A 26,781-nucleotide genomic window follows, 5' to 3' on the forward strand; every position below is an offset into this window, starting at 1 on the left:
ACCTTTCAGATGGACAGCAGTGAAGCTACCTTGGATTTATCCATGTAGGGCTCGAACCCAAGCTTTCTAGCTGAGAATGCCTACCAAGTACGTATGCAGTGGATTGAATATCACTTGACATTGTAGCAATGCTTGAAAACATCTTCAAGCACTTTTTACATGCAGTTCATCTCCCCATTCTCCCTTAGTGTATGTGTGTGACTTCAATCCTCAAGTCCATTATTGGTCATCATTTTGACCAAAAAATGGCAAGGACGACGATTTCTATAAATAATGGAAAATTTAATTGCCTTTCAAATAACAGAAAATTTTCATGTACAGGGAAAACCATATATGGACAAAAGAATTTCTTGTGCTTGGATTGTCATCAAATCCGATGCAATGCACACTGTACCTGTCGTTTGCATGTCGTGTTAAGGAATGGCTTGTTCATACAGAAAGTAATCTCCCACCACGCATTTGCCTTTTCCGACCTTGGCGGCAACTAAACAAGAGTACAGGACACTAGGGGGGGAAGGCCGGAAAGGAAGCAGCAGTTTGGTGCCAAGCGGAAACGCGCGCGGAAAGATTTCGCGCGGTTCTCCCTCCCTCCTCGTTTGCGCTTCCTTGCATTTGGAGTTCAGCATCCGTCAGAGAAGAATTTCGTGCAACGGATGATCATCAGTGACAAGTATCGAATCAAGTTTAAAGCAGCCTGGCGATCGATCGGGCTTGAGAATCAATTCCTCGCTTTGCTTCACAATTCACGCTACAACAAAAGACGATCTCTTTCCTTTAACAAATTAAAAGACAGCGCTCTACGTAGTGGCCGTCCATTGTCGATCTTGCCTTTTGCTCACATCTCTCAGTCGGTGTGTGCTCCTCTGGCTGAGATCCCATTGCCGCCGTCGCTCCTCCGTCCATCTACATACATAAGCAGCTAATCAGGGAAGAAGATCCACAGATCACAAGCTTGCAACAGATCATTGCTGTCGCCCGTTCAGTTCCATCAGCATCAAAGCCGACGGTTTCCTCGCTCTGCAGGTTTGAGCTCGATCATCTCTCGCAGTACTACATGGAGTTTCGTTCGTCCATGAAAATTTAGAGTTTCAAAAGCCTTTATTATATTATATGCTCTATCTATCGATCCGTTACAGAGTCGAGTGCCGGCCATGGAGGTGGGCATCGAGGCGGCGCGTTGGGTGGTCGGAAAGGCCCTGGGAGCTGCCTCGGGCGGGGTGCTGGAGGCCTGGGCGGCGAGCTCCGAGCTCGGCCCCAACATCCGGGCTCTCAGGATGGAGCTGCTCTACGCGCAGGGGATGCTCAGCAATGCCCGCAGCCGCGGCTACGGCCACGGCCCGGAGATCCAGAACCCGGCCCTGGGGGAGCTGCTCCGGGAGCTCCGGGACCAGGCGTACCGGGCCGACGACGTGCTGGACGAGCTTGACTACTTCCGCATCCAGGACGAGCTCGACGGCACCTACCATGCGGCGGACGAGCATGCCAGGGGCTGCCTCCGCAACCACGCTCTGAATGCTCGCCACACCGCCAGAAACATCAGGAAGATGCTTGCTGGCTTCTCCAAGTGCTCCAGCAGCTCTGCTGAGCACGATGAGCAAGATGAAGAAGACAACACGAGCGGCAGAGGAGTCAAGTGTGGAGCTTGCCCATGCCTTGGCCGCAAAATTCCCTCTGATGATGAGCAAGAAGAAGATGGAGGCGGCCGTGCAGCTCTGTGTGGAGCTGTCTGGCCGTGTGGAAGGGCAAGGGCCACCCCGGCGCTGCCAAGGCCACCGCCGACCAACCAGAGTGACCAGGCGGTTCACGCTGGCTGCATGGCTAGGATTTCCTCCGCTGCCTCTGACATCATCAACACTGTCGGTAAACACCTTCCATGCTACCCTGACAACTCCAATGCTGCATCACCTGGACGTCGATTCCTCTGTTGTGCCCGTCCCAACAAGGCACCACAGAGGGAACACGACGTGCAGGCACCAGAACTCAAGTTCGATAGGGTTGAGATGTCTCGAAAGATGAAGGAGATTGTAGAGCAGTTGAAGCCACTGTGTGCCAAGGTATCAGCAATTCTTAATCTAGAATTGCTGGACTCCAGCCGTAGCATTGTCCAATGCATTGGTACCAGCCTTGACACATGGTTCTCAAAGGGACAGTGGCCCGCACCATCACATAGAAATGCTATGATGACCCGACCCATAACAACTCCAGAATTTAGAGAGCCAGAACTTTATGGCAGGGAGCACGAGAAAAGTGACATCATTTTTGACATCACTGAGGGGAAGTATTGTGAGGAGGACCTCACAGTACTTCCAATTGTTGGTCCGGGGGGCATAGGAAAGACAACTCTAACACAATACATATATAATGATGATGAAGTTCAGAGACATTTTGAAGTAAAATTGTGGGTATGTGTATCAGTCAATTTCAGTGTGTATAGATTGACACAAGAGATTGCAAATCAACTCAAAACTGACATAAAGGATAGTCCAGATAGGGGGATTGAAGATAAATTAAAATCCAAAAGGTTTTTGCTTGTCTTGGATGATATGTGGAATTGCAGTAATGTGGATGAGTGGAATAGGTTTCTAGTGCCGTTCACAAAAGGACAAACAAAAGGCAATGTAATTCTAGTCACAACTCGGATTCCTGCATTAGCACAAATGGTTAAAACACCTACTAGTGATTGGAAAGACTTGAAAGGTTTAGACCCTGAATCATTTAAGGAGTTATTCAGGGCCTACGCCTTTGGTGACAAGCAATCACTGAAGGATCATAATGAATTACTAGATACTGGAGACGAGATTGTCAAAAAATTAAAAGGCTCCCCCCTTGCTGCAAAAACTGTTGGAAGGTTATTGAGAAACAACCTTGATTTGGGTCATTGGACTAGAATTTTAGAAAGTAAAGAATGGGAATCACAGAATGAGGATCATGATATCATGCCAGCGTTGAAGCTTAGCTTTGACTATCTCCCCTTCCATCTGCAACAATGTTTTACTTATTGTGCACTATTTCCAGAAGATTATAGATTCAGTAGAGAAGAACTAATTCACTTCTGGATAGGACAAGATGTCTTGCATTCACATGGTGAAAATAAGAGGATTGAAGATATAGGACTAAGCTACCTGATAGAATTGGTTGGTCATGGTTTTCTTATAAAGGAAGAAGATGAATATGGGCACACTCATTATGTCATTCATGATCTGCTACATGAATTAGGGCTAAAGGTTTCAGCACATGAATGCCTTACCATATACAGTTCAAATGTGAGATCCATACAAATACCCATGTCAATACGACACTTGTCTATCAACATAGATGACTCCAGTGTCGAGGACAGGAAGACTTTTGATATTTGCAAAGAAGATTTTAGTGCATTAGGCAAAAGATTGAAAGTTGAGAACCTACACTCTTTGATGATTTTTGGGAAGCACCAGAGTAGCTTTGTTAAGATTTTTCATGGTTTGTTCCAGAAAGCAAAAGCCCTTCGTGTTATTTTCATATCTGGGAGCAGTTATAGGGTGGAAGATTTATTCCACAACTTCTTTAACCTGGTCCATCTTCGATACCTTCGGATACACAATGAATTGGGGGCTATATCTCAACCACCAGAGAAAATTTCAAGGTTTTACCACATGAGGGTCCTAGACCTACAAGGATGCCACAATTGCAGTGATTTATCAAGGCATATGAGAAACCTCTTAAAGTTGCGTCATTTTCCTGTTCCAGATGATACAGTGCACGCAAGCATTTCTGAGGTGGGACAATTTAAATTGTTACAAGAGTTAAGAAGATTTGTGGTTAAAAAAGACAAAATTAAGGGTTTTGAGTTGAGGCAGATAGGACATTTGCTAGAGCTATGTGGATCATTGAGAATTGACAATCTTGAAAATGTTGAAGGAAGGGAAGAAGCAGATGAAGCAAAGCTAATGTACAAGAGACACCTGGAAGAGTTAGTATTGAACTGGCATGTTAATCTATCCAACAAGGATCCTGCACGTGAAGATCAAGTTCTTGAAGGCCTCAAGCCACATAGCAATCTTCTAAAGCTATGCATTAGAGGGCATGGAGGTCCTACTTGCCCTTCATGGCTAGGTCCGAACCTCTCGGTTATGAATTTGCAATCTCTTTGTCTGGGTGGTGTGTCTTGGAAAATATTTCCTCCTATAGGTGAGTTGTGGCTAGTTAATGAGGATGCTGATGAAATTTCTAGTAATATCCCAGGCCAACACTTCAAAAATTTGAAAAGGATAGAACTTAAAAATTTAGCAAGGCTGAAAAGATGGGTCGTCGGTCAATTGTTGTCCCACCTGGAAGTACTCATCATTAAAGATTGCCCTGAACTCCTGGAGCTATCCTTTTCAAATTTTAGTTGCAGTCCGATACTGCAGGAGCTGAGCATTGAGAACTGTCCGAAACTGTTGTCCTTGCCTCCCATTCCATGGACCAGCGCTCCGCGCTCTGTTCGGCTATCAAGAGTTGGTTTGGACTTGGAGAGATTGCAGTTCCCATATGATGATAATTTATTATCCTTGGAAATTATTGGAAAGAGTGATCAGGAGGATATGACAGCGTCTTTCTGGAGGGTCTTGGACTTTGACAAATTAACCGGACTAGAGAAGCTGGTGATGGGTAACTGCCCTCCCCCGCCTCTTGATGGCCTCCGAAAGCTGGCGTCAACTATAAAGTTCCTGGAGATATCATATTGGAACAGGGTTACTAGTGGGAAGGAACTAACACAAATGCTCCGTTGCCTGACGAAGCTCTCGGAATTGAGAATTTATAGATGTGGGAAGATAGCAGGGTTAGGTGTGGTGGAGCAGCTAAAGGAGGAGGAAACAGACGAAGCGTTGCTGCTCTTGCCTCCCCAACTACAGAAGCTGGTTATTTGGCAGTGCCCAGAGCTTAGCCTCCGAGCCGATTCACCCTACGGCGGAAATGGAGGCGGCCTCCAAGCTCTGTCCTCTCTCCATTCCTTGTATATTATTGGTTGCCCCAAGTTCCTCGCCTGCTATTTGCCGTCGCCCTCTTCTTCTGGTTTTCCCTTCCCAACCTCGCTGCAATCCCTCTGGTTTATTGGCGTGGAGAAACTGGCGCCCCTCTCAAACCTCGCTTCTCTCGTTAACCTGCAAATAGGGGCTTGCGTCATCTCCGAAGGCGCGGGCTTGCTGCGTCTCCTCGCCCACAGCTGCCTCCGTGAATTAATCGTCTTCGGAACCCCCAATTTGTTCTCCACTGAATGTTGTTCAGAGGACACCCTCGAACCTTCATCGTCCCCTTCCACCAAACTGCAGTCGCTGCAGACGGATGACGTGGCAGGAGTCCTTGCGGCACCCATCTCCACGCTCCTCTCTTCCTCCCTCACCAGTTTATACCTTCTGCCTAATGAGATGGAGCGCCTCACAGAGGAGCAGGAGGAGGCCCTTCAGCTCCTCACCTCCCTACAGGAACTCGACTTGTCACATTGCTACAAGCTGCAGTGCCTCCCGGCGGGGCTACAGAGACTGACAAACCTCAAGAGATTACTGATTCCTGGCTCTCCAGCCATCCACTCCCTGCACAAGGACGGCCTCCCTGATTCCCTGCAAGAATTAGAGATCCGCAGTGGAGACATCCGGTCGCTGCCCAAGGACGGCCTTCCCAATTCCCTGCGGAAATTAAAAATCTCCATCTGCTCATCCATCCGCTCGCTGCCCAAGGACGGCCTCCCTAATTCCCTGGAGGAATTAGAGATCTCCTTCTGTCCTTCCATCCGGGGTCTCCCCAAGGGCGGCCTCCCAAGTTCACTGCAGTTATTACATGTCAGTAATGGCAACAGCGAGGAGCTAAGGAGGCAGTGTCGCACGCTGATAGGAACCATTCCAATAGTCAGAGTCTGACTAAATTACTCAAGGTAACATGCACTCTTAGCACGCAATCCTAGTCATTCTCCTTCTGTTTGCTCCAACGCAGTCACTGCTTCAAGTAATCCACTATTTTTCTCCTACTCTGCAGGTCTCTTGTTCAAATGTAAATTCTTCTAACCTCTTAGGATTCGCTTTCTATCGATTGATAGTTCTGATTCCGAGTTGTCAAGCATGAGCATCTTCTCAGCATGTGCCCTTCCACACTGTACATAAATCGGTTAGTGCATAACCTATCCCCTTTTATTAGTCGCGAACTTGTTGTCTTTGTAATGTGTCTCAACATGTTCCCCTGTTTCATGGGTGCTACATTTATTCATGTGCTGTGTGAGCTAGCATTGGAGCAGTGCTTAGCATATACCCTTTTTTTCAATTCTTATGCTATTACTTAGATTCAAGCTCATTTTTCTTTTGTTCACAGTTGATGATCCACAACAAATATAAATATGATTTTACATAGATTCATGATCTATTTGTTTCCAATGCAAAATAGAAATAATTGTGTTTTCTGACACTTTAGCAGACAGTTCTAATAATATTCCTTTTCATTTTTTCTGCAGAGGGATCTTCTTGGAACTGTACATTCTTATAGGCTTGTATGAATCTTTCTATATCCAAGGAAAATTCAGTATTATCAACTATCAATACCTCAGCATGTAGAAAAAAACTGGTTAGTACATTTGAACTCTACCATGCAATCTCCTGTGACATTTAGCACATCCTTCTTGCTACTATTGATAGAAAGAGACCTTTGCAGTACCCCGCTATGTCATTGTAGAAGTTTTTAGTTTTATAGCCTCACTCACTTGTGAACCTGCAGAAATAAGCTTCAACCTCTGTACTTGCTGCTTCAGTATTTTCATTCCTAATTTATTTGTTCTACAGATATATGAAATAAGCCAGTTTAAGAGAATGCATCTCCGCTTGTACCAACCTTCTTAAAACACTTGCCTGCTGCCGTGGGTACTCCTGCATGTTATAATTTGCATCCTCGCATTTTTTTTTACTCTGAAACTACTGTATAGATCTGAATTGATATTCCAATTTATTTTCCTGACATAGGAACAATTTGCCCTTCATACATCTTAATTCATATTCTGCCTTTCATCAATATGGCTGACTAATGGAGCATAATGTAGCATATATTGGTATGTATTCCTTAGTACATGAAGCCATTCATATTTTGGATTACACGGGTATAGGAGCTAATGTTGAATATTTTTAACTACTATTTTTTCTCTAGCTAACCACCATTGGGTTCTCTTAACATAACAGAACTTTGCTCCAATATGACTGTACTAGTACAAAGTGATTGCCCTTTCCTAGGTTCTACCACTGTTTGCTGTTACTTTCCTAATATTGTCACCGTCAAGGGTCATAATATTTTTAGCCTACCCCAACTTGCTTGGGAAAAAAGGCTATGTTGTTGTTGTTGTTGTTGTTGTCAAGGGTCATAATATTCACTTGTTTTGACCTATTCTGCATTTCTGCGGTTTTCTTAAAACTGTACATCTTCTAGCCTCATATTATTATTGACATATCACTATTTTTTTGTCTCCAAGTTAGAGACTCAACTATGGCAATCTCAACATGTAACTTCCATCCTGTACGCAAGGCTGGTTAGTATATGCAAAATCACCCATACTTCAGTCAATATATTGTTTCACTGCCGTTTGATGCTATGGTTATTTGAGCATCCTGGAAAATTACTTTCTGCCTTTGTAATGTCTCAATAAAATGGTTATTCCTTTTCATGCACTCTGAGAATTACTTGTTAATTCTGAACTCTGAGATTCTAAATTTCTGTGCGCAGCATATGACTAGCTTGTTTGGATATGGTGCTTATATGCTACTTAGCTGCACTTCTTATTGTCGATCACGTCCTTTGGCAGATGTTGTGGGATAAATGCTCTTTTTTACCACTGTTGCAAGGTGCTTCCTTATTCAGTTTTTTCCCTTAGCATAACTACCTGTGTAACTGTAAATGGAGAACATAGCAGCTGATGGTCGCTGCTAGTGTTTGATTAATCTACTGTTGGGCATCTACTGTGTCTCCGCACTTAGTTTTTTTAGTGTGCGATTAGTCTTCTCTGGGATACCCAAGGTCCACATAAATCACTGCATCTGCTAATCTGTATCTATATCAGAAATGGGTATAAAAGTATAAAACAGTTGTTTTACTTTCACTCTAAACGTTAGTTGGTTTATACATGTGCTTGTCACTGGAAAAAAATTTCTGTCATTACTGTGAGCAAAAGTATTCGTTTTCTTAAAATATTACTCCCTCCATTTCAAAATATAAGAATCACTTTACTTGGCATGGCCTACAAGCTAGACTTTGACCAAAAACACTTGTATTATTAATGTTTGTAGTAACAGAATTGTAACTGCAAGAAATCCCTTTCAAACGTGCATCCAATGATATCATTTTCATACGACTAAATTTATATCATGTAAGGCTGCGTACAAAAAGACCTAAGTGGTCGGACCCTTCCCCGGACCCTGCGCAAGCGGGAGCTACATGCACCGGGCTGCCCTTTTTTTTTATGGCTATTCGTTGGTTGCAAGTTATGAGGTTTGAGTCTTAAAATTATCCTATACAATGAAACAGAGGAAGTATCTAATATTTGGCTCTTGATCTGACACTTCTTTTTCCCTGCAGAGGGTATGAGCAATGTACTCTTCAAAACCGGAAGCTAGTTTTGGCTCAACTCATACCAACTCAGTTGCAAACCAGCAGCAAATGGAGTTAGCTGGAAACAACATGGGTCCTAGTAACGGAGCAAATAACAATAACAACTTAGCTGCAAGGCAACGCCTACGGTGGACAAATGAACTGCATGAAAGATTTGTTGAGGCTGTTACTCAACTCGGTGGTCCTGACAGTATGTGTTCATGCAACTCTTATGCCACCATTTCTTCTTTTAGTTTGATTTTAGTAAATACATTAGGATGATGTTGTTCTCCTATAATCATGTAATAGAACCTGATAACTTCTTTATTAAGAATCTTACTGGTTTCCTAGATATCATGAAATTTTGTTGCATCTAATGAACTTTCTTTTATACACTACGAAGCTATAAATGTTCTCATGGAAAAAGATGACAGTAACATGTATATTGCTTACGATTAAAGACACCATTCAGAACTGTACTACAAAATAAGGCCCATTATTTTTTTCTCAAGCAAATTGGATGAGATGTAAAAGCTAACAATCAAATATGATTTAACATGGGGATTTATGAGAGCCTGTTTTAAAGTTAGCAACAAGAACGAAATTTAATTACTCCTATCGCTTGGTGTTAAATTTCGTTCATCTGTTCTAGGGATGCAGTTTACCAAGTCCAGGTCCATCAATTCCAGATTTTCCTTTTGAATCCTAATATAGCCAGAGTTATAATAATTGAAGGAATTTTTTCCTTAAATTAATGAAATTAGTTGATCCATGAAACAAGCACAATCAGCAGAATTTGTAACTTAGTTTCGCAGGTGTTTTGAAAATTTCTGCTTTGCTAACACTGGAATTCCTCAAATGGAACAGGAGCAACTCCAAAAGGAGTTCTGAGAATTATGGGTGTACCAGGATTAACAATATACCATGTGAAAATGTAGAAGAGAATAATTGTGTCTATTCCTCTAAACCCTAGAAGTGTGGGATATATAGTTCCTATACATGGGCCTCTAGATGGGCCTCTATACATGGGCTCACATATACACCAACACCCCCCCGCAGTCTGAACTACCGGCGCAACGGTGTTCAAGACTGGACAACAAGAAAGCCAACACCCCCCCCCCCCCGCAGTCTGAACTACCGTCGCAGCGGTGTTCAAAACTGGACAAGAAAAAAAGTACAAAGGGCAAATACCCCCCGCAGCCACAACTAGCCACTTGCTATGTTGAGGCTGGAGCGAAACTCCGAGAAGGTCGAGGAGGGTAGTCCCTTGGTGAAGATGTCGGCAAACTGGGAGGTGGTCAGGACATGGAGTACCCGGACATCGCCGATTGCGACCCTGTCGCACACGAAGTGCAAGTCGATCTCCACATGTTTCGTCCGCTGATGCTGAACGGGGTTGGTGGAGAGGTACACGGCGCTGACGTTGTCGCAGTAGACGAGCGTGCTCTTGGCGAGCGGGCTGTGGAGCTCCGCCAATAGCTGTCGGAGTCAGGACGCCTCCGCCACGTCGTTAGCGACAACCCGGTACTCCGCCTCGGCACTGGAGCGGGAGACAACCGGCTGCCGCTTGGATGACCAGGAGACCAGGTTGCCGCCCAGGAAGACGGCGTAGCCGGAAGTGGAGCGGCGAGTGTCCGGACAGCCAGCCCAGTCAGCGTCGGTGTAGACAATCAGCTCAGCAGAGGGCGAGCGGTGAAGAACCAAGCCGAAGCCAACAGTGCCACGGACGTAGCGGAGGAGACGCTTCAACGTAGCAAGGTGTGACTCCCGGGGATCATGCATGTGAAGACAAACCTGCTGAACGACATATGTGAGATCCGGCCTGTTGAAGGTGAGGTACTACAAGGCACCGGCGAGGCTTCGGTAGGCAGTAGGATCAGCCACAGGATCACCCAAATCAGCAGACAGCTTCGCCTGAGTGTCGACAGGAGTGAAGCAAGGCTTGCAATCAGTCATCCCAATCCGCTCCAGAATGTTGAGAGCATACTGCCGCTGGTGAAGAAGAAGGCCAGACGGGCGAGTCTCAACGGTAACGCCCAAAAAGTGGTGGAGTTGAACAAGATCCTTCATAGCAAACTCTTGCTGCAGAGAGGAGATGACGCGCTCAAGCAACTGCTGACTGGAGGCGGTGAGCACAATATCATCAACGTAGAGCAGCAGGTAGGCAGTCTCATCCCCATGATGGTACATAAACAGAGAAGTGTCAGACTTGGCCTCGGTGAACCCCAATGTCAGCAAGAACGTGGCGAACCAAGAGTACCAAGCCCGAGGAGCCTGCTTCAGACCATAGAGGGACTTGTTGAGCCGACAGACCATGTCCGGACGACTCGAGTCCACAAATCCCGCCGGCTGAGAGCAGTAGACTGTCTCTGACAGAGTGCCGTGCAGAAACGCATTCTTCACATCCAGCTAGTGCACAGGCCAAGAGCGAGAGAGCGCAAGCGAGAGGACCGTGCGCACAGTAGCAGGTTTCTCCTACTCCCACTCCACACCATGCTCTTTTCGGTACCCCTTCTCGCTACGACCACCTTCGGGTCTTCGGGTGTGCGTGTTACCCTAACACATCCGCCACTGCTTCTCACAAGCTGGCGCCCCGCTCGACTTGGTGTGTGTTCCTTGGTTACTCCCCTGACCACAAGGGGTACCGATGCTTTGACCTCACCTCTCGCCGCGTCCTGATCTCCCGATACGTCGTCTTTGACGAGTCGGATTTCCCCTACTCCACCTTCTCCACACCTTCTCCTGACCCCGAGCTGGAGTCCCTATTTCTGACTGACCCGGTGGTTCAGCCACCTTTACTTGTCTTTCCTTTCCCTGCAGGTTTTTCCGGCACACCGGCACCGCTTCCGGTGATCCCTGCTGCGCCACGCGCAGCCCCGGTGCCCGCGGTCGCGCCACGCGCGGTCTCCGGACCTCCGGTCGTGCCGCACGCGGACCTGGATAGGGAGAGAAGCTAGGCTATTGATACCATGTAGGAGAGAATAATTGTGTCTATTCCTCCAAACCCTAGAAGGGTGGGATATATAGTTCCTATACATGGGCCTCTAGATGGGCCTCTATACGTGGGCTCACATATACACCAACAGAAAAGTCACTTGCAAGTACATTTGTTCAGTGTGACACCTGCCCATTAAAATTGTTCTCTTATAATGTATCATTTAACTCCTTTAATTCCAACCTTCCTGTTTCAGAAATACAGGCTAGCAAAGTACATTCCTGATGCTTCAGCTGATGGTAGGTGAACATACCCATGGCCACATATTTGGTACTCCAGTATTAGTTTTGTTGATCCTAATTTCTATCCCATGTAGGTAACAAGGCTGATAACAAGGACCCAGGGGATTTGCTTGCGGGACTTGAGGGATCCTCGTATGAATACACAACTCAAGTTTTTTTAATTCATTTAAGAAAGTTGATTTATTTTTTTCCCTTATGAGCCAACCTTTGGTGTAGTTTTACTGGAATAGCGGCATGACATAGGATAAAAGTATGCAAATTTATAACACATTTTAATTTACTAAGAAAAAAAACATGTAGCATATTGGATTCACTTTGACTTTATTATCCTCACTATGTGTGTGCTGTTTGGAATAATAACACTGATAACTGTAATTATTTCATTTACTGTCCGGTATTTCCGTTCTTGAATGGAAATGGGGTTTGCCTCGATTAAAAAAAAACTGTAATTATTTTAAACATCAAGCAATAGCAGGCCATGACTAGATCAAAACTGAAACCACCACTATACTGATTTCTGCAAAATGAATTTGCAGCCAGATGTTACTTTCTTCTCATCAGTTTTTGGCCTAAAACATCTTAGGTACATAAATGTTAGAAAAAAAAGAGGTCCAATAATTTCAAAATAACCAATAGTGCATTATTTATCTCTTATATTGAAAAAAAATTTTATCCCTTTTAATTTTCTTTCCTCAAGGGCATCTAATCATTAAAACTTTTGATTGACAGTGGATTGCCAATATCTGAAGCCCTCAAGCTGCAGATGGAGGTCCAAAAGCGGCTGCATGAACAGTTAGAAGTAAGTGTTTCCTAGATGTTGATCCTTTTGTTATCTTATCAGAATGTATTTTGGGCCTACTGGCCCTACTATATTAAGTAGGGATCTGGTAATATACATGGATAAATAATATATTTCTTCTGTGTTTCATAATAACTTTGTGTTTATTGTAAATATTTGTGATAAAACATTATCTGTGTAGGCCATTGCTGAGGACTCTTGTCATTTGAATGCTTGTACAAGAACAGTTTTAACTATCCTCTTCCTCATTATCTAAAATTACGCTATTATAATAAATTGGACATCTAATGTTGTTAATTTCTCATGCTATTTATGATTGGCCTCTGTTGCTGTACATGCTATGTCATCTTATCTACAAAAAGTGTGGGTAAAACAATCTACATCATCTTATCTGGCTAGAAACAAAATGAAGTTGTTCTTTATATTTTTTGACTTAAACTGCATATATTGTTTGTGTTTTAATTTATATTTTCTTCATTGTTACCAAATTTGCAAAGTAAATGGGATGATTATATTTATTGGATGTATATTTGCATGCTTTTAGAATGGTAGATGCATTGGTGAATGGATAACGCTATTCAACAGATCAAATACTGAGATAGGTCTTGTTTCACATTTTCTTTAGGTACAAAGGCAGCTGCAGCTGCGTATTGAGGCTTAGGGAAAGTACCTCCAGAAGATCATTGAAGAGCAGCAGCGCTTAACTGGCGTGAAATCTGAAACTCCTGCTGCAGGTGCTTCTGTCACAGTATCAAGTGATCAATTCCCTGACTCTGAGCGGACCGAGCCCTCGACTCCTGCGCCGACATCCAAGTCTCCAACTAAAGTTGTCACTTCCAATAGGGACACTGGAGAACGGACTGAAGCAACCAAGAGCACCTGTCGTGGTGATTCACTCTCCCGTCACGAGCCACTGACCCCTGATTCCAACTGCCAGAATGGCTCGCCTCCTGCTAGTCCAAACCATGAGAGGGCAGCAAAGAGGCAACGAGGCAGTGGTAATGATTTCTTGGATGCCGAGGCTGATTTTTCCCTTCCGCGCAACATCTTCGAATCGAGCTCAGGCTCCGAGTTCCAGCCGTATTCAATGTCCTACTCAGGCAATTAGCTTCTGATGCTTTCGTCATTGCTAGCTTGTTGAGCACAATGTGCATGATCTGATCCATGTCTCTGTAGGTCTGGGTAGAATGATGCTATCTCAAGGATTGTATTGTTGGTAGACAAAGTTGTAGGGGGGTTCAGTGATTGTTTACATGATATACATGACATCTACAAGTGCTTAGGTTTGTAACATCTATGTCCCATCTGTAGTTCAGTGGAGATGTGTTGGTGGAAGCCTAATGTTCCGTTGCTGTGTTACCTATACCATGTTGTCAGCTTTTATTCTGTTAATCTGTGTCGACAAAGGCTTGACATCAAGTCCACTTTGATTCACTTCTCCAGTCCGTAACGCCTGAGCTTGATCAGAAACTGAAGTTAAGATTGTGGGACAGTACTGGATGCTTCTCTCTGCTGGTTCGGTTGTCTTCGTGCTTGACCATGTACTATATTATTATTACTATGATTATTTTTGGTAGCATATATGCCGTGCAATTAGGAGGCACAGCCGCGCAGGCCCGTCCTGATCCCGCCCTGGGCAGGCTTGCCTAGGAGCTGCCACCGCGATCTTTGAACCCGAGCTCGTTGCCGACATTGCTAGGCCAAAGGTCACCTTCCCCAAGCACGAGTTCGACTACTAGGCCGTGCCCATTGGTGCCGGCGGCAGCCCCTTCGCTGCCTGGCACCTCACGCTCGACAACGCCGCCGCTGCCGTCCCTGTCTCTGTGTTCCACATGTCTGTCAATGTCTCTTCAACCGGGGAGGTGTCCGGCAAGCTCAGTGCCAAAATACCAGAAGGCTGTTGATCCATTAGTTCCTGGTGGCAATGGCATCAGAGGAAGAGGTGCCCTGGCCGCTCTTTGCCCTCAACTACCTTTCACATGGACAGCAGTGGAGCTACCTTGGATTTATCCATGTAGGGCTCGAACCCAAGCTTTCTAGCTGAGAATGGCTACCAGGTACGTATGCAGTGGATTGAATATACACTTGACATTGTAGCAATGCATGAAAACATCTTCAAGCACTTTTTACATGCAGTTCATCTCCCCATTCTCCCTTAGTGTATGTGTGTGACTTCAATCCTCAAGCCCCTTATTGTTGGTCATCATTTTGACCAAAAAATGGCAAGGACAACGATTTCTATAAATAATGGAAAATTTAATTGCCTTTCAAATAACAGAAAATTTTCATGTACAGGGAAAACCATATATGGACAAAAGAATTTCTTGTGCTTGGATTGTCATCAAATCCGATGCAATGCACACTGTACCTGTCGTTTGCATGTCGTGTTAAGGAATGGATTGTTCATACAGAAAGTAATCTCCCACCACGCATTTGCCTTTTCCGGCCTTGGCGGCAACTAAACAAGAGTACAGGACACTAGGGGGGGGGGGGGGGGGGGGGGGGGGAGAGGCCGGAAAGGAAGCAGCAGTTTGGTGCCAAGCGGAAACGCGCGCGGAAAGATTTCGCGCGGTTCTCCCTCCCTCCTCGTTTGCGCTTCCTTGCATTTGGAGTTCAGCATCCGTCAGAGAAGAATTTCGTGCAACGGATGATCATCAGTGACTTGATGGCACCGTCAAGTATCGAATCAAGTTTAAAGCAGCCTGGCGATCGATCGATCGGGCTTGAGAATCAATTCCTCGCTTTGCTTCACAATTCACGCTACAACAAAAGACGCTCTCTTTCCTTTAACAAATTAAAAGACACAGCTCTAGGTAGTGGCCGTCCATTGTCGATCTTGCCTTTTGCTCACATCTCTCAGTCGGTGTGTGCTCCTCTGGCTGAGATCCCATTGCCGCCGTCGCTCCTCCGTCCATCTACATACATAAGCAGTTAATCAGGGAAGAAGATCCACAGATCACAAGCTTGCAACAGATCATTGCTGTCGCCCGTTCAGTTCCATCAGCATCAAAGCCGACGGTTTCCTCGCTCTGCAGGTTTGAGCTCGATCATCTCTCGCAGTACTACATGGAGTTTCGTTCGTCCATGAAAATTTAGAGTTTCAAAAGCCTTTATTATATTATATGCTCTATCTATCGATCCGTTACAGAGTCGAGTGCCCGCCATGGAGGTGGGCATCGAGGCGGCGCGTTGGGTGGTCGGAAAGGCCCTGGGAGCCGCCTCGGGCGGGGTGCTGGAGGCCTGGGCGGCGAGCTCCGAGCTCGGCCCCAACATCCGGGCTCTCAGGATGGAGCTGCTCTACGCGCAGGGGATGCTCAGCAATGCCCGCAGCCGCGGCTACGGCCACGGCCCGGAGATCCAGAACCCGGCCCTGGGGGAGCTGCTCCGGGAGCTGCGGGACCAGGCGTACCGGGCCGACGACGTGCTGGACGAGTTCGACTACTTCCGCATCCAGGACGAGCTCGACGGCACCTACCATGCGGCGGACGAGCACGCCGGGGGCTGCCTCCGAAACCACGCTCTGAATGCTCGCCACACCGCCAGAAACATCAGGAAGATGCTTGCTGGCTTCTCCAAGTGCTCCAGCAGCTCTGCTGAGCACGATGAGCAAGATGAAGAAGACAACACGAGCGGCCGAGGAGTCAAGTGTGGAGCTTGCCCATGGCCATGCCTTGGCCGCAAAACAACTCTTGATGATGATGATGAGCAAGAAGAAGATGCAGGCCGCCGAGGAGCTCTGTGTGGAGCTGTGAGGAAGATGCTGGGCTCCTCCAAGTGCTGCAGCAGCTCTGCTGACCACGATGAACAAGATGAAGATAATACAAGAGGAGTCAAGTGTGGAGCTTGCCCATGCCTTGGCCGCAAACTTCCTTCTGATGATGAGCAAGAAGAAGATGCAGGCGGCCGTGCAGCTCTGTGTGGAGCTGTCTGGCCGTGTGGAAGGGCAAGGGCCACCCCGGCGCTGCCAAGGCCACCGCCGACCAACCAGAGTGACCAGGCGGTTCACGCTGGCTGCATGGCTAGGATTTCCTCCGTTGCCTCTGACATCATCAACACTGTCGGTAAACACCTTCCATGCTACCCTGACAACTCCAATGCTGCATCACCTGGACGTCGATTCCTCTGTTGTGCCCGTCCCAACATGGCACCACAGAGGGAACACGACGTGCAGGCACCAGAACTCAAGTTCGATAGGGTTGAGATGTCTCGAAAGATGAAGGAGATTGTAGAGCAGTTGAAGCCACTGTGTGCCAAGGTATCAGCAATTCTTAATCTAGAACTGTTGGCAGCCAACTGCAGTGCTCCCCAGCGCACGGCCACAAGTCGGCCCGTGACCACCTCAAAGTCTATAGAGCCTCAACTTTGTGGGAGAAAGGATGAGAGAAGTGATATTATTCATGACATTACTAAGGAAAGACAACTCTAACACAATACATATATAATGATGATGAAGTACAGAGACATTTTGAAATAAAATTGTGGGTATGTGTATCAGTCAATTTCAGTGTGTATAGATTGACACAAGAGATTGCAAATCAACTCAAAATAGACATAAAGGATAGTCCAGATAAGGGGATTGAAGATCAATTAAAATCCAAAAGGTTTTTGCTTGTCTTGGATGATATGTGGAATTGCAGTAATGTGGATGAGTGGAATAGGTTTCTACTGCCGTTCACAAAAGGACAGACAAAAGGCAATGTAATTCTAGTCACAACTCGGATTCCTGCATTAGCACAAATGGATAAAAAACGTACTAATGATTGGATAGACCTGAAAGGTTTAGACCCTGAATCATTTAAGGAGTTATTCAGGGCCAATGCCTTTGGTGATGACATGCAATCACTGAAGGATCATAATGAATTACTAGATACTGGAGACAAGATTGTCAAAAAATTAAAAGGCCCCCCCTTGCTGCAAAAACTGTTGGAAGATTATTGAGAAACAACCTTGATTTGGGTCATTGGACTAGAATTTTAGAAAGTAAAGAATGGGAATCACAGAATGAGGATCATGATATCATGCCAGCGTTGAAGCTTAGCTTCGACTATCTCCCCTTCCATCTGCAACAATGTTTTACTTATTGTGCATTATTTCCAGAAGATTATAGATTCAGTAGAGAAGAGCTAATTCACTTCTGGATAGGACAAGATGTCTTGCATTCACATGGTGAAAATAAGAGGATTGAAGATATAGGACTAAGCTACCTGACAGAATTGGTTGGTCATGGTTTTCTTATAAAGGAAGAAGATGAATATGGGCACACTCGTTATGTCATTCATGATCTGCTACATGAATTAGGGCTAAAGGTTTCAGCACATGAATGCCTTGCCATATACAGTTCAAATGTGAGATCCATACAAATACCCATGGCAATACGACACTTGTCTATCAACATAGATGACTCCAGTGTTGAGGACAGGAAGACTTTTGATATTTGCAAAGAAGATTTTAGTGCATTAGGCAAAAGATTGAAAGTTGAGAACCTACACTCTTTGATGATTTTTGGGAAGCACCAGAGTAGCTTTGTTAAGATTTTTCATGGTTTGTTCCAGAAAGCAAAAGCCCTTCGTGTTATTTTCATATCTGGAAGCAGTTATAGGGTGGAAGATTTATTCCACAACTTCTTTAACCTGGTCCATCTTCGATACCTTCGGATACAAAATGAATGGGGGGCTAAATCTCAACCACCAAAGAGCATTTCAAGGTTTTACCACATGAGGGTCCTAGACCTACAAGGATGCCACAATTGCAGTGATTTATCAAGGCATATGAGAAACCTCTTAAAGTTGCGCCATTTTCCTGTTCCAAATGATATAGTGCATGCAAGCATTTATGAGGTGGGACAATTTAAATTGTTACAAGAGTTGAGAAGATTTGAGGTTAGAAAAGACAAAATTAAGGGTTTTGAGTTGAGGCAGATAGGACATTTGCTAGAGCTCTGTGGATCATTGAGTATTGACAATCTTGAAAATGTTGAAGGAAGGGAAGAAGCAGATGAAGCAAAGCTAATGTACAAGAGACACCTGGAAGAGTTAGTATTGAACTGGCATGTTAATCGATCCAACAACGATCCTGCACGTGAAGATCAAGTTCTTGAAGGCCTTAAGCCACATAGCAATCTTCTAAAGCTATGCATTAGAGGGCATGGAGGTCCTAATTGCCCTTCATGGCTTGGTCCGAACCTCTCGATTATGAATTTGCTATCTCTCTGTCTGGATGGTGTGTCTTGGAAAATATTTCCCCCTATAGGTGAGTTGTGGCTTGTTAATGAGGATGCTGAAGAAATCTTGAGTAATATCCCAGGCCAGCACTTCAAAAAATTGAAAAGAATAGAACTTAAAAATTTAGCAAGGCTGAAAAGATGGGTCGTCGGTCAATTGTTGTCCCACCTGGAAGTACTCATCATTGAAGATTGCCCTGAACTTGTGGAGCTATCCTTTTCAAATTTTAGTTGCAATCCGATACTGCAGGAGCTGAGCATTGAGAACTGTCCGAAACTGTTGTCCTTGCCTCCTGTTCCTTGGACCAGCGCTCGGTGCTCTGTTCGGCTATCAAGAGTTGGTTTGGACTTGAAGAGTTTCACTCCGTTCGGCAGCCAGCTCCAGCTCCATCCCAACAGTATTTTCCTCTCACACCACTCCAGCCACCAGCTCCAGCTCCAGCCAGGCCAACAGTACTTTTCTCTCACACCATTCCAGCTCCAGCCTGCGGAACGCAGTGTTTGTGGTACGGATATTATGATAATTTATTATCCTTGGAAATTATTGGAAAGAGTGATCAGAAGGATATGACACCGTCTTTCTGGAGGGTCTTGGACTTTGACAAATTAACCGGACTAGAGAAGCTGGTGATGAGTGAATGCCCTCCCCCGCCGTTTGATGGCCTCCGAAAGCTGCCGTCAACTATAAAATTCCTGGAGATATCAGATTGGAACAGGGTTACTAGTGGGAAGGAACTAACACAAATGCTCTGTTGTCTACCGAAGCTCTCGGAATTGACAATTAAAAGATGTGGGAAGATAACAGGGTTAGGTGTGGTGGAGCAGCTGAAGGAGGAGGAAACAGACGAAGCGTTGCTGCTCTTGCCTCCCCAACTACAGAAGCTGGATATTTGGGACTGCCCAGAGCTTAGCCTCCGAGCCGATTCACCCTACGGCGGAAATGGAGGCAGCCTCCAAGCTCTGTCCTCTCTCCATTCCTTGGATATTGATCATTGCCCCAAGTTCCTCGCCTGCTATTTGCCGTCGCCCTCTTCTTCTGGTTTCCCCTTCCCAACCTCGCTGCAATCCCTCTTGCTTGATGGCGTGGAGAAACTGGCGCCCCTCTCGAACCTCGCCTCTCTCGTTAACCTGCAAATATGGGACTGCGGGGGCTCCGAAGGCGCGGGCTTGCGGCGTCTCCTCGCGCACGGCTGCCTCAGCGAATTATTCGTCACTGGAACCCCCAATTTGTTCTCCACTGAATGTTGTTCAGAGGGCACCCTCGAACCCTCATCGTCCCCTTCCACCAAACTGCAGTGGCTGGAGACGGATGACGTCGCAGGAGTCCTTGCGGCACCCATCTGCACGCTCCTCTCTTCCTCCCTCACCTGTTTAAGCCTTTGGCCTAATGAGGAGATGGAGCGCTTCACAGAGGAGCAGGAGGAGGCCCTTCAGCTCCTCACCTCCCTACAGCAACTCGACTTGTCAGATTGCAACAAGCTGCAGTGCTTCCCGGCGGGGCTACAGAGACTGTCAAATCATTGTGTTTTGTGACACTTTAGCAGACAGTTCTAATAATATTCCTTTTCCCCTTTTCTGCAGAGGGATCTTCTTGGAACTGTACATTCTTATAGGCTTATAGGAAACTTTCTATCTCCATGGAAAATTCAGTGTTATCAGCTATGAACACCTCAACATGTTTCTCCCAACATGTATATAAAACTGGTTAGTACATTTGAACTCTACCATGCAATCTCCTGTGACATTTAGCACATCCTTCTCCTTGCTACTATTGATAGATAGAGACCTTTGCAGTACCCTGCTATGTGTTTGTAGAAGTTTTATAGCCCCACTTCACTTGTGAACATGCAGAAATAAGCTTCATTCTCTTTACTTGCTGCTTCAGTATTTTTCATTCCTAATTTACTTGTTCCGGAGATATATGAATTAAGCCAGTTTAAGAGAACGCATCTCCGCTTGCACCAATCTTCTTGAAACACTTGCCTGTTGCCTTGGGTACTCCTGCATGATATAATTTGCATCCTCACATTTTTTTTACTCTGAAACTACTGTGTAGTTCTGAATTGATATTCCCATTTATTTTCTTGACATAGGAACAATGTGCCCTTCATACATCATAATTCATATTTTGCCTTTCGGTCAATATGGCTGACTAATGGAGCATAATGTAGCATATATTGGTATGTATTTCCCAATACTTGAAGCCATTCATATCCTGATTACACAGGTAATAGGAGCTAACGTTGACTATTTTTAACTACTATTTGTTCTCTAGGTAAGGACCATTGGGTTCTCTTAACAAAACAGAACTTTGCTCCAATTGGATTGTACAAATGTATAGTGATTTACCTTTCCTAGCTCCTACAACCGGTTGCCATTACTTTCCTAACGTCATCACTGCCAAGGTCATAATATTCACTTGTTTTGACCTGTTCTGCAGGGTTCTTCAAACTGTACATCTTCTAGCCTCAAAATATTATTGACATATGCACTGTTTTTTGTCTCCAAGTTAGAGACTCAACTATGGCAATCTCAACATGTAACTTCCATCCTGTACGCAAGGCTGGTTAGTATATGCAAAATCACCCATACTTCAGTCAATATATTGTTTCACTGCCGTTTGATGCTATGGTTATTTGAGCATCCTAGAAAATTACTTTCTGCCTTCGTAATGTCTCAATAAAATGGTTATTTTTTCATGCACTCTGAGAATTACTTGTTAATTCTGAACTCTGAGATTCTAAATTTCTGCGCGCAGCATATGACTAGCTTGTTTGGATATGGTGCTTATATGCTACTTAGCTGCACTACTTATTGTCGATCATGGTTCTTCCTTCGGCAGATGTGGGATAAATGCTCTTTGACAAGGCTAGTACCTGTCAATTTTTGTCTCTAATTTGGTATATAGTGTATGTTTCCATTTGTAATTGTAGCCAATTATATACACAGGGGCAGGAGGTAGCACTAAGTGTCACAATGCTACTATACTGATTTTTACAGAGACAGGAGCTAGCACTTAGAACACCGAAAGATGCTCAACTACCTTTTCCCATCTGTGTTGAAGAAAACCCATTTTTCATATTTGTACAGATCTGCGCCAACAACACAAAATGCATGTAAGCATTTCAGCATTCAAAGTTCAACCCTGATATTCAAGCTTAATATGTCTAGTGCATGATAACTAACAAGGAGTATTATTTTTCTGATCAGAATCAGCCAGCATAATATCTGAAAGTCATGTCAGCAAATCATTTGTATGCTTCTCAACTGCATATCTGCTAATATGGGCATTTGGCTAGATTATACTGGAAACTTACATCTTTATCTTGATATCTTTGCAACCAGAAAAAATTTTAGGAGCTACTGCGAAGAGTGCTCTGATGTTTTCAGATCTCGTTGAATACTTCAGAAGTTTGGCTGGCATTCACCGGGCAAATATCGATCCTACTGGTTGTGACTGGTAAATGACCTTATTGGTAATGCAGATTATTTTTTGGCTATAATTCTCTCAGAGTTTCAAATTTCATTCAAGATTTGGTCAAATCTCAAAAACTTAGGCCGAAAACCAGCCTACTGGTCTTACCAGCCCCTCCGGTATTCTTACAAGATTTGAGTCCTTGTCAAGACAAATATGGGTATTTATTCTTCTTAATACAAAGCCAGTTAGTCCCTCATAGGTTGGTCGATTTCTTCATTTGTTTTTTCATTTTACTATAACAAGACTGGTATACCAAATTCTTTAATAACTTTGTCATAATGTGGATAGAAATTCCTTCACAATTTTTAGATTTCCTTTCCTCAATGCAGTAAATGCTGGTGGTAGAAAATATCAATATATATATTTTATTTTACCCTAACTGAGGACATGAGGCATTAATGTTGTGTGCATCTAGACTTCAGACTGTTTTCAACCAACAAGCTCCTTAGGTGAAATTACGAATGTCATTGCATTTTCTATATTTTCATTGTGGTATTTATGCTTACTCCTTGTTTAGTGATTGTGCCCGTTTTGAAAATTGTAAAAAGAATGTATTAGTTTGTGGTATTCTTTTTGACTAACTTACACAGTTATGCAGCTAATGTGAAATTTTCTGATGCTCCGATAGTTTTGCAGCTCATATCTTTGGAAGATTTGTGTGCAAGCAGAGCATATATAAGTTGGTAAAACGCTGTCCTTTGTTCCTGCTTCCCGCTTCTCATTGGTTGTATCATTGGCAGTCATGCCCTACTCGTTCTATGATCTACCTGCTGAGCAGAAGATGTTGTCCATTTGCACAAGTCGCCATCCTAAGCAACTTTGGACTGGACGCTCCTTCAGAATGCCCTCTTCTAGTTCATCAGAGTGGGCGCACATGCATTTGCTGATCCTCACGCTAAGGTGAGTGCAGCATTTTGCCCTGGTTCTGTTTTGATGCTGGTTGTGTATTGCAAATATTATTTTCTCTACAGAGATATTGATCAAGTTTTTTACCGCTTTGTTGGTGATCTGGCTATTAGGAATTTATGCCGATGCTTCCCATGAAGATCACAATTATCATCACAGGAAATGACTTGTGCTCATTTGACTTGAGGCTGAACAAGATTTATTGCATCTCTCTGGTTCTTCAAGAATGCATGGACCAAAATCAGGTTCGCATAGAAATTTCCAGAGAAACCTTGCTCCTATTAAGAAACTGACAGTCAAATAGGTACTAATCAGCTTCCTAACCTTTTCTTAATTAAGTGGGACTATTTAAAACTATAAATTTGTCTTAAAATTGTGGTCTGTGTTAACAATTTGCTGCTTTTCAATTTTGTAGGCCAGTGCTTGGTTTAATAATTCTAATGACCAATCAAGCACGAGAAGCACGACAAATTTTGGGGGTGATGTTATTGATGTGTAGAATAGCAACACCCCATTTGAATGTTGAAGAGTGACCTCCTTTAAGTCATCGGCGCCATCCATCTTTAAATCATCAGTCAGCCATTTCAACGGCGTCCAACGATCAAACTATGGATGAGGCATCAAAGTCGTAAGATGGAGAGACGAGACGGGAAATCCTTTCACGCTGGCTCATTGGTCGAGGACTCTGAAAAATCAACCTGAGACTGTGCGCACATGTAGGAGAGATCAAAATAAGAGCTCGACAAGTCAACAATATGCTTGTGATGTGCAAGCAAGAAGCAAAGAAACCGATTGGGAGAGAGCGTGCCATAGCAAACGCGAGAAGCCGGAGGTGCTGGATGTTGTGTTGCACCGTGAAATGAAATAGAAAGAGTAATCGATGTTTGGTGAAAATCATAAGCAGTAGTAGCCTCTGCTCTGTAATTTCTGTTCAATGAGTTGTGAACGGCACTTTATGCTTTGTTGCAATTAAGGAGTAGTAATCTGAACTCTCTGCTCCAATTATATCCTTGCTCTCATTCCAGTCCTTTATTGTCTGCCCATGATGTCTCTACTTCTTCATACTTCCCTGAGTTGAAATGAGATAGCACTTGATAAAAAAACAATGCAAGATACCACTTGTACGAAGTAATTGTGATCACACAAATGTAACAATTAACTGCCTCACAGGCTGCCTGCGCTCCTCTCATCACCCTCGCCCACGCTGCTCCTGCCCGGGGCCAGCCGGCCGGAGCGCCAAGCACGCCTGCAGCCGGCGGCGCACCTCCACCGAGCTATCATACGATGTGCCACGCTTCCCTCGCTCCGGGACCTCCATGGACTCCACCATCCCCTTGGTGCGCCGTGCCAGACAGGAGGAAGGGGGAATGTTTAGATGCATCGCGTAAAGTTTTGAATGAGAATCTTTTTATATTTGAAGTATTAAACATAGATTAATCATAAAATTAATTATAGAATTTATTTGTAAATTATGTGATAAATCTATTAAGACTAATTAATTCATCATTAGTACATATTTACTGTAGCAAAATAGTGTCTAATCATAGTCTAATTAGGTTCATTAGATTCTTCTCGTAATTTATAAGTAAACTATGCAATTGATTTTTTTTATTTCGTCTAGATTTAATACTCCATGCATGCATGTGCCGCACATATTCGATGTGATAGTTTTGAAATTTTAAATTTTACATCTAAATCAGGCCTAGAAATTGGAGCCAGTCCAAGAGACTATGAGCATTGAGCAGCAGGTGCCTTCCAGTGTGTTTACAAAGCATCCCAGAAGGTTCCTGGCTGCCCTGCCTGTCCACCGACCTGCCAGCACGGCCCATCATGATTTACATATACAGCCCAAATAAACTTTATAAGCTTATTTCAAATCAATACATAGGTACAGATCCTCTAAAAAAAATACATAGGTACTGATGGAGGACCACTGAGTAAACAACTAATCCTAGCCTAGATACACATAATTAATTTAGTTTCACATACTTTTTGGACTCATTTCAACTCCGTGACTTCTATATTTACTGGCACTCCACTCTCAAAATAGCCACCTCCACTCTACCAACTCCACTCTACTCGACCACTTGTAATTCATTCTATTTGGATATTCAGTGGCTCCACTCCACAACTCTAAATGGCCAGCCCAACTCCTCCACCCTACCAGCCCAGCAGATATCCGATCAGCCCAACTAGGCCCAGGTCGGCCCAGCAGCCTCTCACCTCACTTCCATGTGGGTCCTGCCGCGTGGAGGGGTGCGGCGGAGGGGAGCTCGGTGCAATGGCTGACGGAGAGTTAGAGTGAGGAATAAAAGAAATGAAGCATTATTTTTGTGTAATGAATAGCATGGTGGATAATTTATCCCAACTCCATCAACTCCAGACTTTGGTGGAGCACCTCTGGAGGAGCTCTAGATTTTTTGTGGAGTAAAGTGGAGTTAGTTGAGGTGTTTGGGTATTTTTTCATGGAGTGGAGTCAAATTTGATGGAGTAGAGTGCTCCCAAACACAGCAGCTCCAAGAGTTCCCTATTTCTCTTCCTCGTCCTTATTTATTTAAAAAAATAAAAAATACTCTCCAATAGTTCTCTATCTGAGTTCCCTAACTCCTAAGAATTGGCAAATTGGCCTCCCTTGTGCGTAAAAATACGCATCCCTTTGCGGCTCCCGATCGGACCTCCCCCTCAGAGTTTTTCGGCGCGCGCTTTTTCTCCGTCCCGCCCCTCTTTCGCACCATGGATCCATTCCATTCTTTTGGTTTTTTTCCCGCATTCTAGGATTTAAGGTTTAATTTCTGTAGCCACCGCTGCCGCCGTTCGCCTGTCCGCCATGGACTGCGCATGGCTTGCGCCTGCCACCACTTTTTGCATCGATTCCGGCCGCCACGGTGCATCACTGACACAAGAGGTAAAATGGAACTCCCTCGTCATCCTCTTTCTTTTCTCCCAAATTTCAAACCCTATCGTGCCTTAAATCACCGACAATCTGACTCGCAAGAAGCTCCTATTCGCCAGTCATGGAAGTTTCCCGTGGAATTGTCCTTGTGGGCCCACAACTTCTCATTTTTAGGAGTAAAAATGGAAAACTATTGGAGATGGACTTTTTTTTGCCTCTCCATATCCATTTGGGGAATTGGCAAACAATAAATTTCGAGGAGAAAATATTGTGAACTCTTAGAGACGCTCTATATAGAACATGTTTGGGAGGACTTTTATCGGCATCAGCTTCACCTGTTTTGCGTAAATTGAAGCACCATAGCGTAAAACTATTTTTTAAACCGATATAGAATGAACTAAAAGCTTTTAGTGGAGCTATATTTTTTATTTCACCAGCTTTAATTTTGTCGGTGAAGCCCTCCCAAACGGCCCATAGTTATATAGAAAAAATAAATAAACTAGTTTTCCAATGCCTATTGCAATTTTGGCGCGGACGAAACAAAACACACAGAGGAAAAGAGGCGAGAAAGCAATTTGGAAACACTAAGGGATGGAATCCGCACTACGGTACACAGGCTGTTTGCCGTGTGCCAAGACACACGGCAAAGGCCCAGATACACACGGCAAACTTTG

The 26,781-nt window shown here is 44.4% G+C and overlaps 4 protein-coding genes and 1 long non-coding RNA gene across 31 annotated transcripts; all 5 read left to right on the forward strand.

The window, feature by feature from the left end:
* The first annotated feature begins 859 nt into the window (after positions 1-859).
* Positions 860-21,697, forward strand: LOC120674987 (putative disease resistance protein RGA3). 20 transcript variants are annotated; one of them, XM_039956088.1, is made up of 13 exons: positions 860-1,023; positions 1,137-5,890; positions 5,992-6,120; positions 6,461-6,570; positions 6,786-6,863; positions 6,963-7,048; positions 7,463-7,519; positions 7,714-7,832; positions 8,563-8,785; positions 11,766-11,808; positions 11,886-11,943; positions 12,541-12,610; positions 13,236-13,989. In XM_039956088.1, exon 2 carries the CDS (start codon positions 1,152-1,154, stop codon positions 5,874-5,876), a length of 4,725 nt encoding a protein of 1,574 aa, XP_039812022.1. In that variant the 5' UTR covers positions 860-1,023; positions 1,137-1,151; the 3' UTR covers positions 5,877-5,890; positions 5,992-6,120; positions 6,461-6,570; positions 6,786-6,863; positions 6,963-7,048; positions 7,463-7,519; positions 7,714-7,832; positions 8,563-8,785; positions 11,766-11,808; positions 11,886-11,943; positions 12,541-12,610; positions 13,236-13,989. The 20 variants fall into 20 exon arrangements, with proteins under 20 accessions (XP_039812022.1, XP_039812045.1, XP_039812030.1 ...); XM_039956111.1 differs by having other exon boundaries at positions 7,467-7,519; XM_039956096.1 differs by having other exon boundaries at positions 6,786-6,859.
* LOC120695266 (myb family transcription factor PHL7-like) lies at positions 10,351-13,718 on the forward strand. Its single transcript, XM_039978556.1, has 5 exons — positions 10,351-10,410; positions 11,766-11,808; positions 11,886-11,943; positions 12,541-12,610; positions 13,272-13,718. Exons 1-5 carry the CDS (start codon positions 10,351-10,353, stop codon positions 13,716-13,718), a joined length of 678 nt encoding a protein of 225 aa, XP_039834490.1.
* Positions 15,400-17,180, forward strand: LOC120675149. Its single transcript, XM_039956234.1, has 2 exons — positions 15,400-15,645; positions 15,759-17,180. The coding sequence occupies exon 2, from the start codon at positions 15,774-15,776 to the stop codon at positions 17,034-17,036; it is 1,263 nt and encodes a 420-aa protein (XP_039812168.1). The 5' UTR covers positions 15,400-15,645; positions 15,759-15,773; the 3' UTR covers positions 17,037-17,180.
* LOC120675159 lies at positions 19,399-20,405 on the forward strand. The gene has a single exon (XM_039956247.1). The coding sequence runs from the start codon at positions 19,461-19,463 to the stop codon at positions 20,361-20,363; it is 903 nt and encodes a 300-aa protein (XP_039812181.1). The 5' UTR covers positions 19,399-19,460; the 3' UTR covers positions 20,364-20,405.
* An 82-nt stretch (positions 21,698-21,779) lies between the features above and the next one.
* LOC120675161 lies at positions 21,780-24,245 on the forward strand. Of its 8 annotated transcripts, none has more exons than XR_005675231.1 (7): positions 21,780-21,946; positions 22,041-22,084; positions 22,176-22,290; positions 22,388-22,507; positions 22,937-23,208; positions 23,328-23,518; positions 23,630-24,245. It is a non-coding gene; the product is annotated as an uncharacterized LOC120675161 (long non-coding RNA). The 8 variants fall into 8 exon arrangements; XR_005675236.1 differs by having other exon boundaries at positions 22,945-23,208; XR_005675251.1 differs by having other exon boundaries at positions 22,388-22,465; positions 22,945-23,208.
* Positions 24,246-26,781: the final 2,536 nt, after the last annotated feature.

This window comes from Panicum virgatum, chromosome 2K, assembly GCF_016808335.1.
Source record: "Panicum virgatum strain AP13 chromosome 2K, P.virgatum_v5, whole genome shotgun sequence".
Taxonomy (NCBI): Eukaryota; Viridiplantae; Streptophyta; class Magnoliopsida; order Poales; family Poaceae; genus Panicum; species Panicum virgatum.

What these genes read in the sequence shown, in the direction of transcription:
- LOC120675159 (XM_039956247.1), top strand. Translation starts at nt 19,461, where the DNA reads ATGAGTGAATGCCCTCCCCCGCCGTTTGATGGCCTCCGAAAGCTGCCG.
- LOC120695266 (XM_039978556.1), top strand. Translation starts at nt 10,351, where the DNA reads ATGCATGTGAAGACAAACCTGCTGAACGACATATGTGAGATCCGGCCT. An exon ending in TCCGGCCTGTTGAAGGTGAG is followed by an intron (nt 10,411 to 11,765) that starts GTACTACAAGGC and finishes TTCCTGTTTCAG; the next exon opens with AAATACAGGCTAGCAAAGTA. An exon ending in GGCTGCATGAACAGTTAGAA is followed by an intron (nt 12,611 to 13,271) that starts GTAAGTGTTTCC and finishes ATTGAGGCTTAG; the next exon opens with GGAAAGTACCTCCAGAAGAT.
- LOC120675149 (XM_039956234.1), top strand. Translation starts at nt 15,774, where the DNA reads ATGGAGGTGGGCATCGAGGCGGCGCGTTGGGTGGTCGGAAAGGCCCTG.
- LOC120674987 (XM_039956188.1), top strand. Translation starts at nt 1,152, where the DNA reads ATGGAGGTGGGCATCGAGGCGGCGCGTTGGGTGGTCGGAAAGGCCCTG.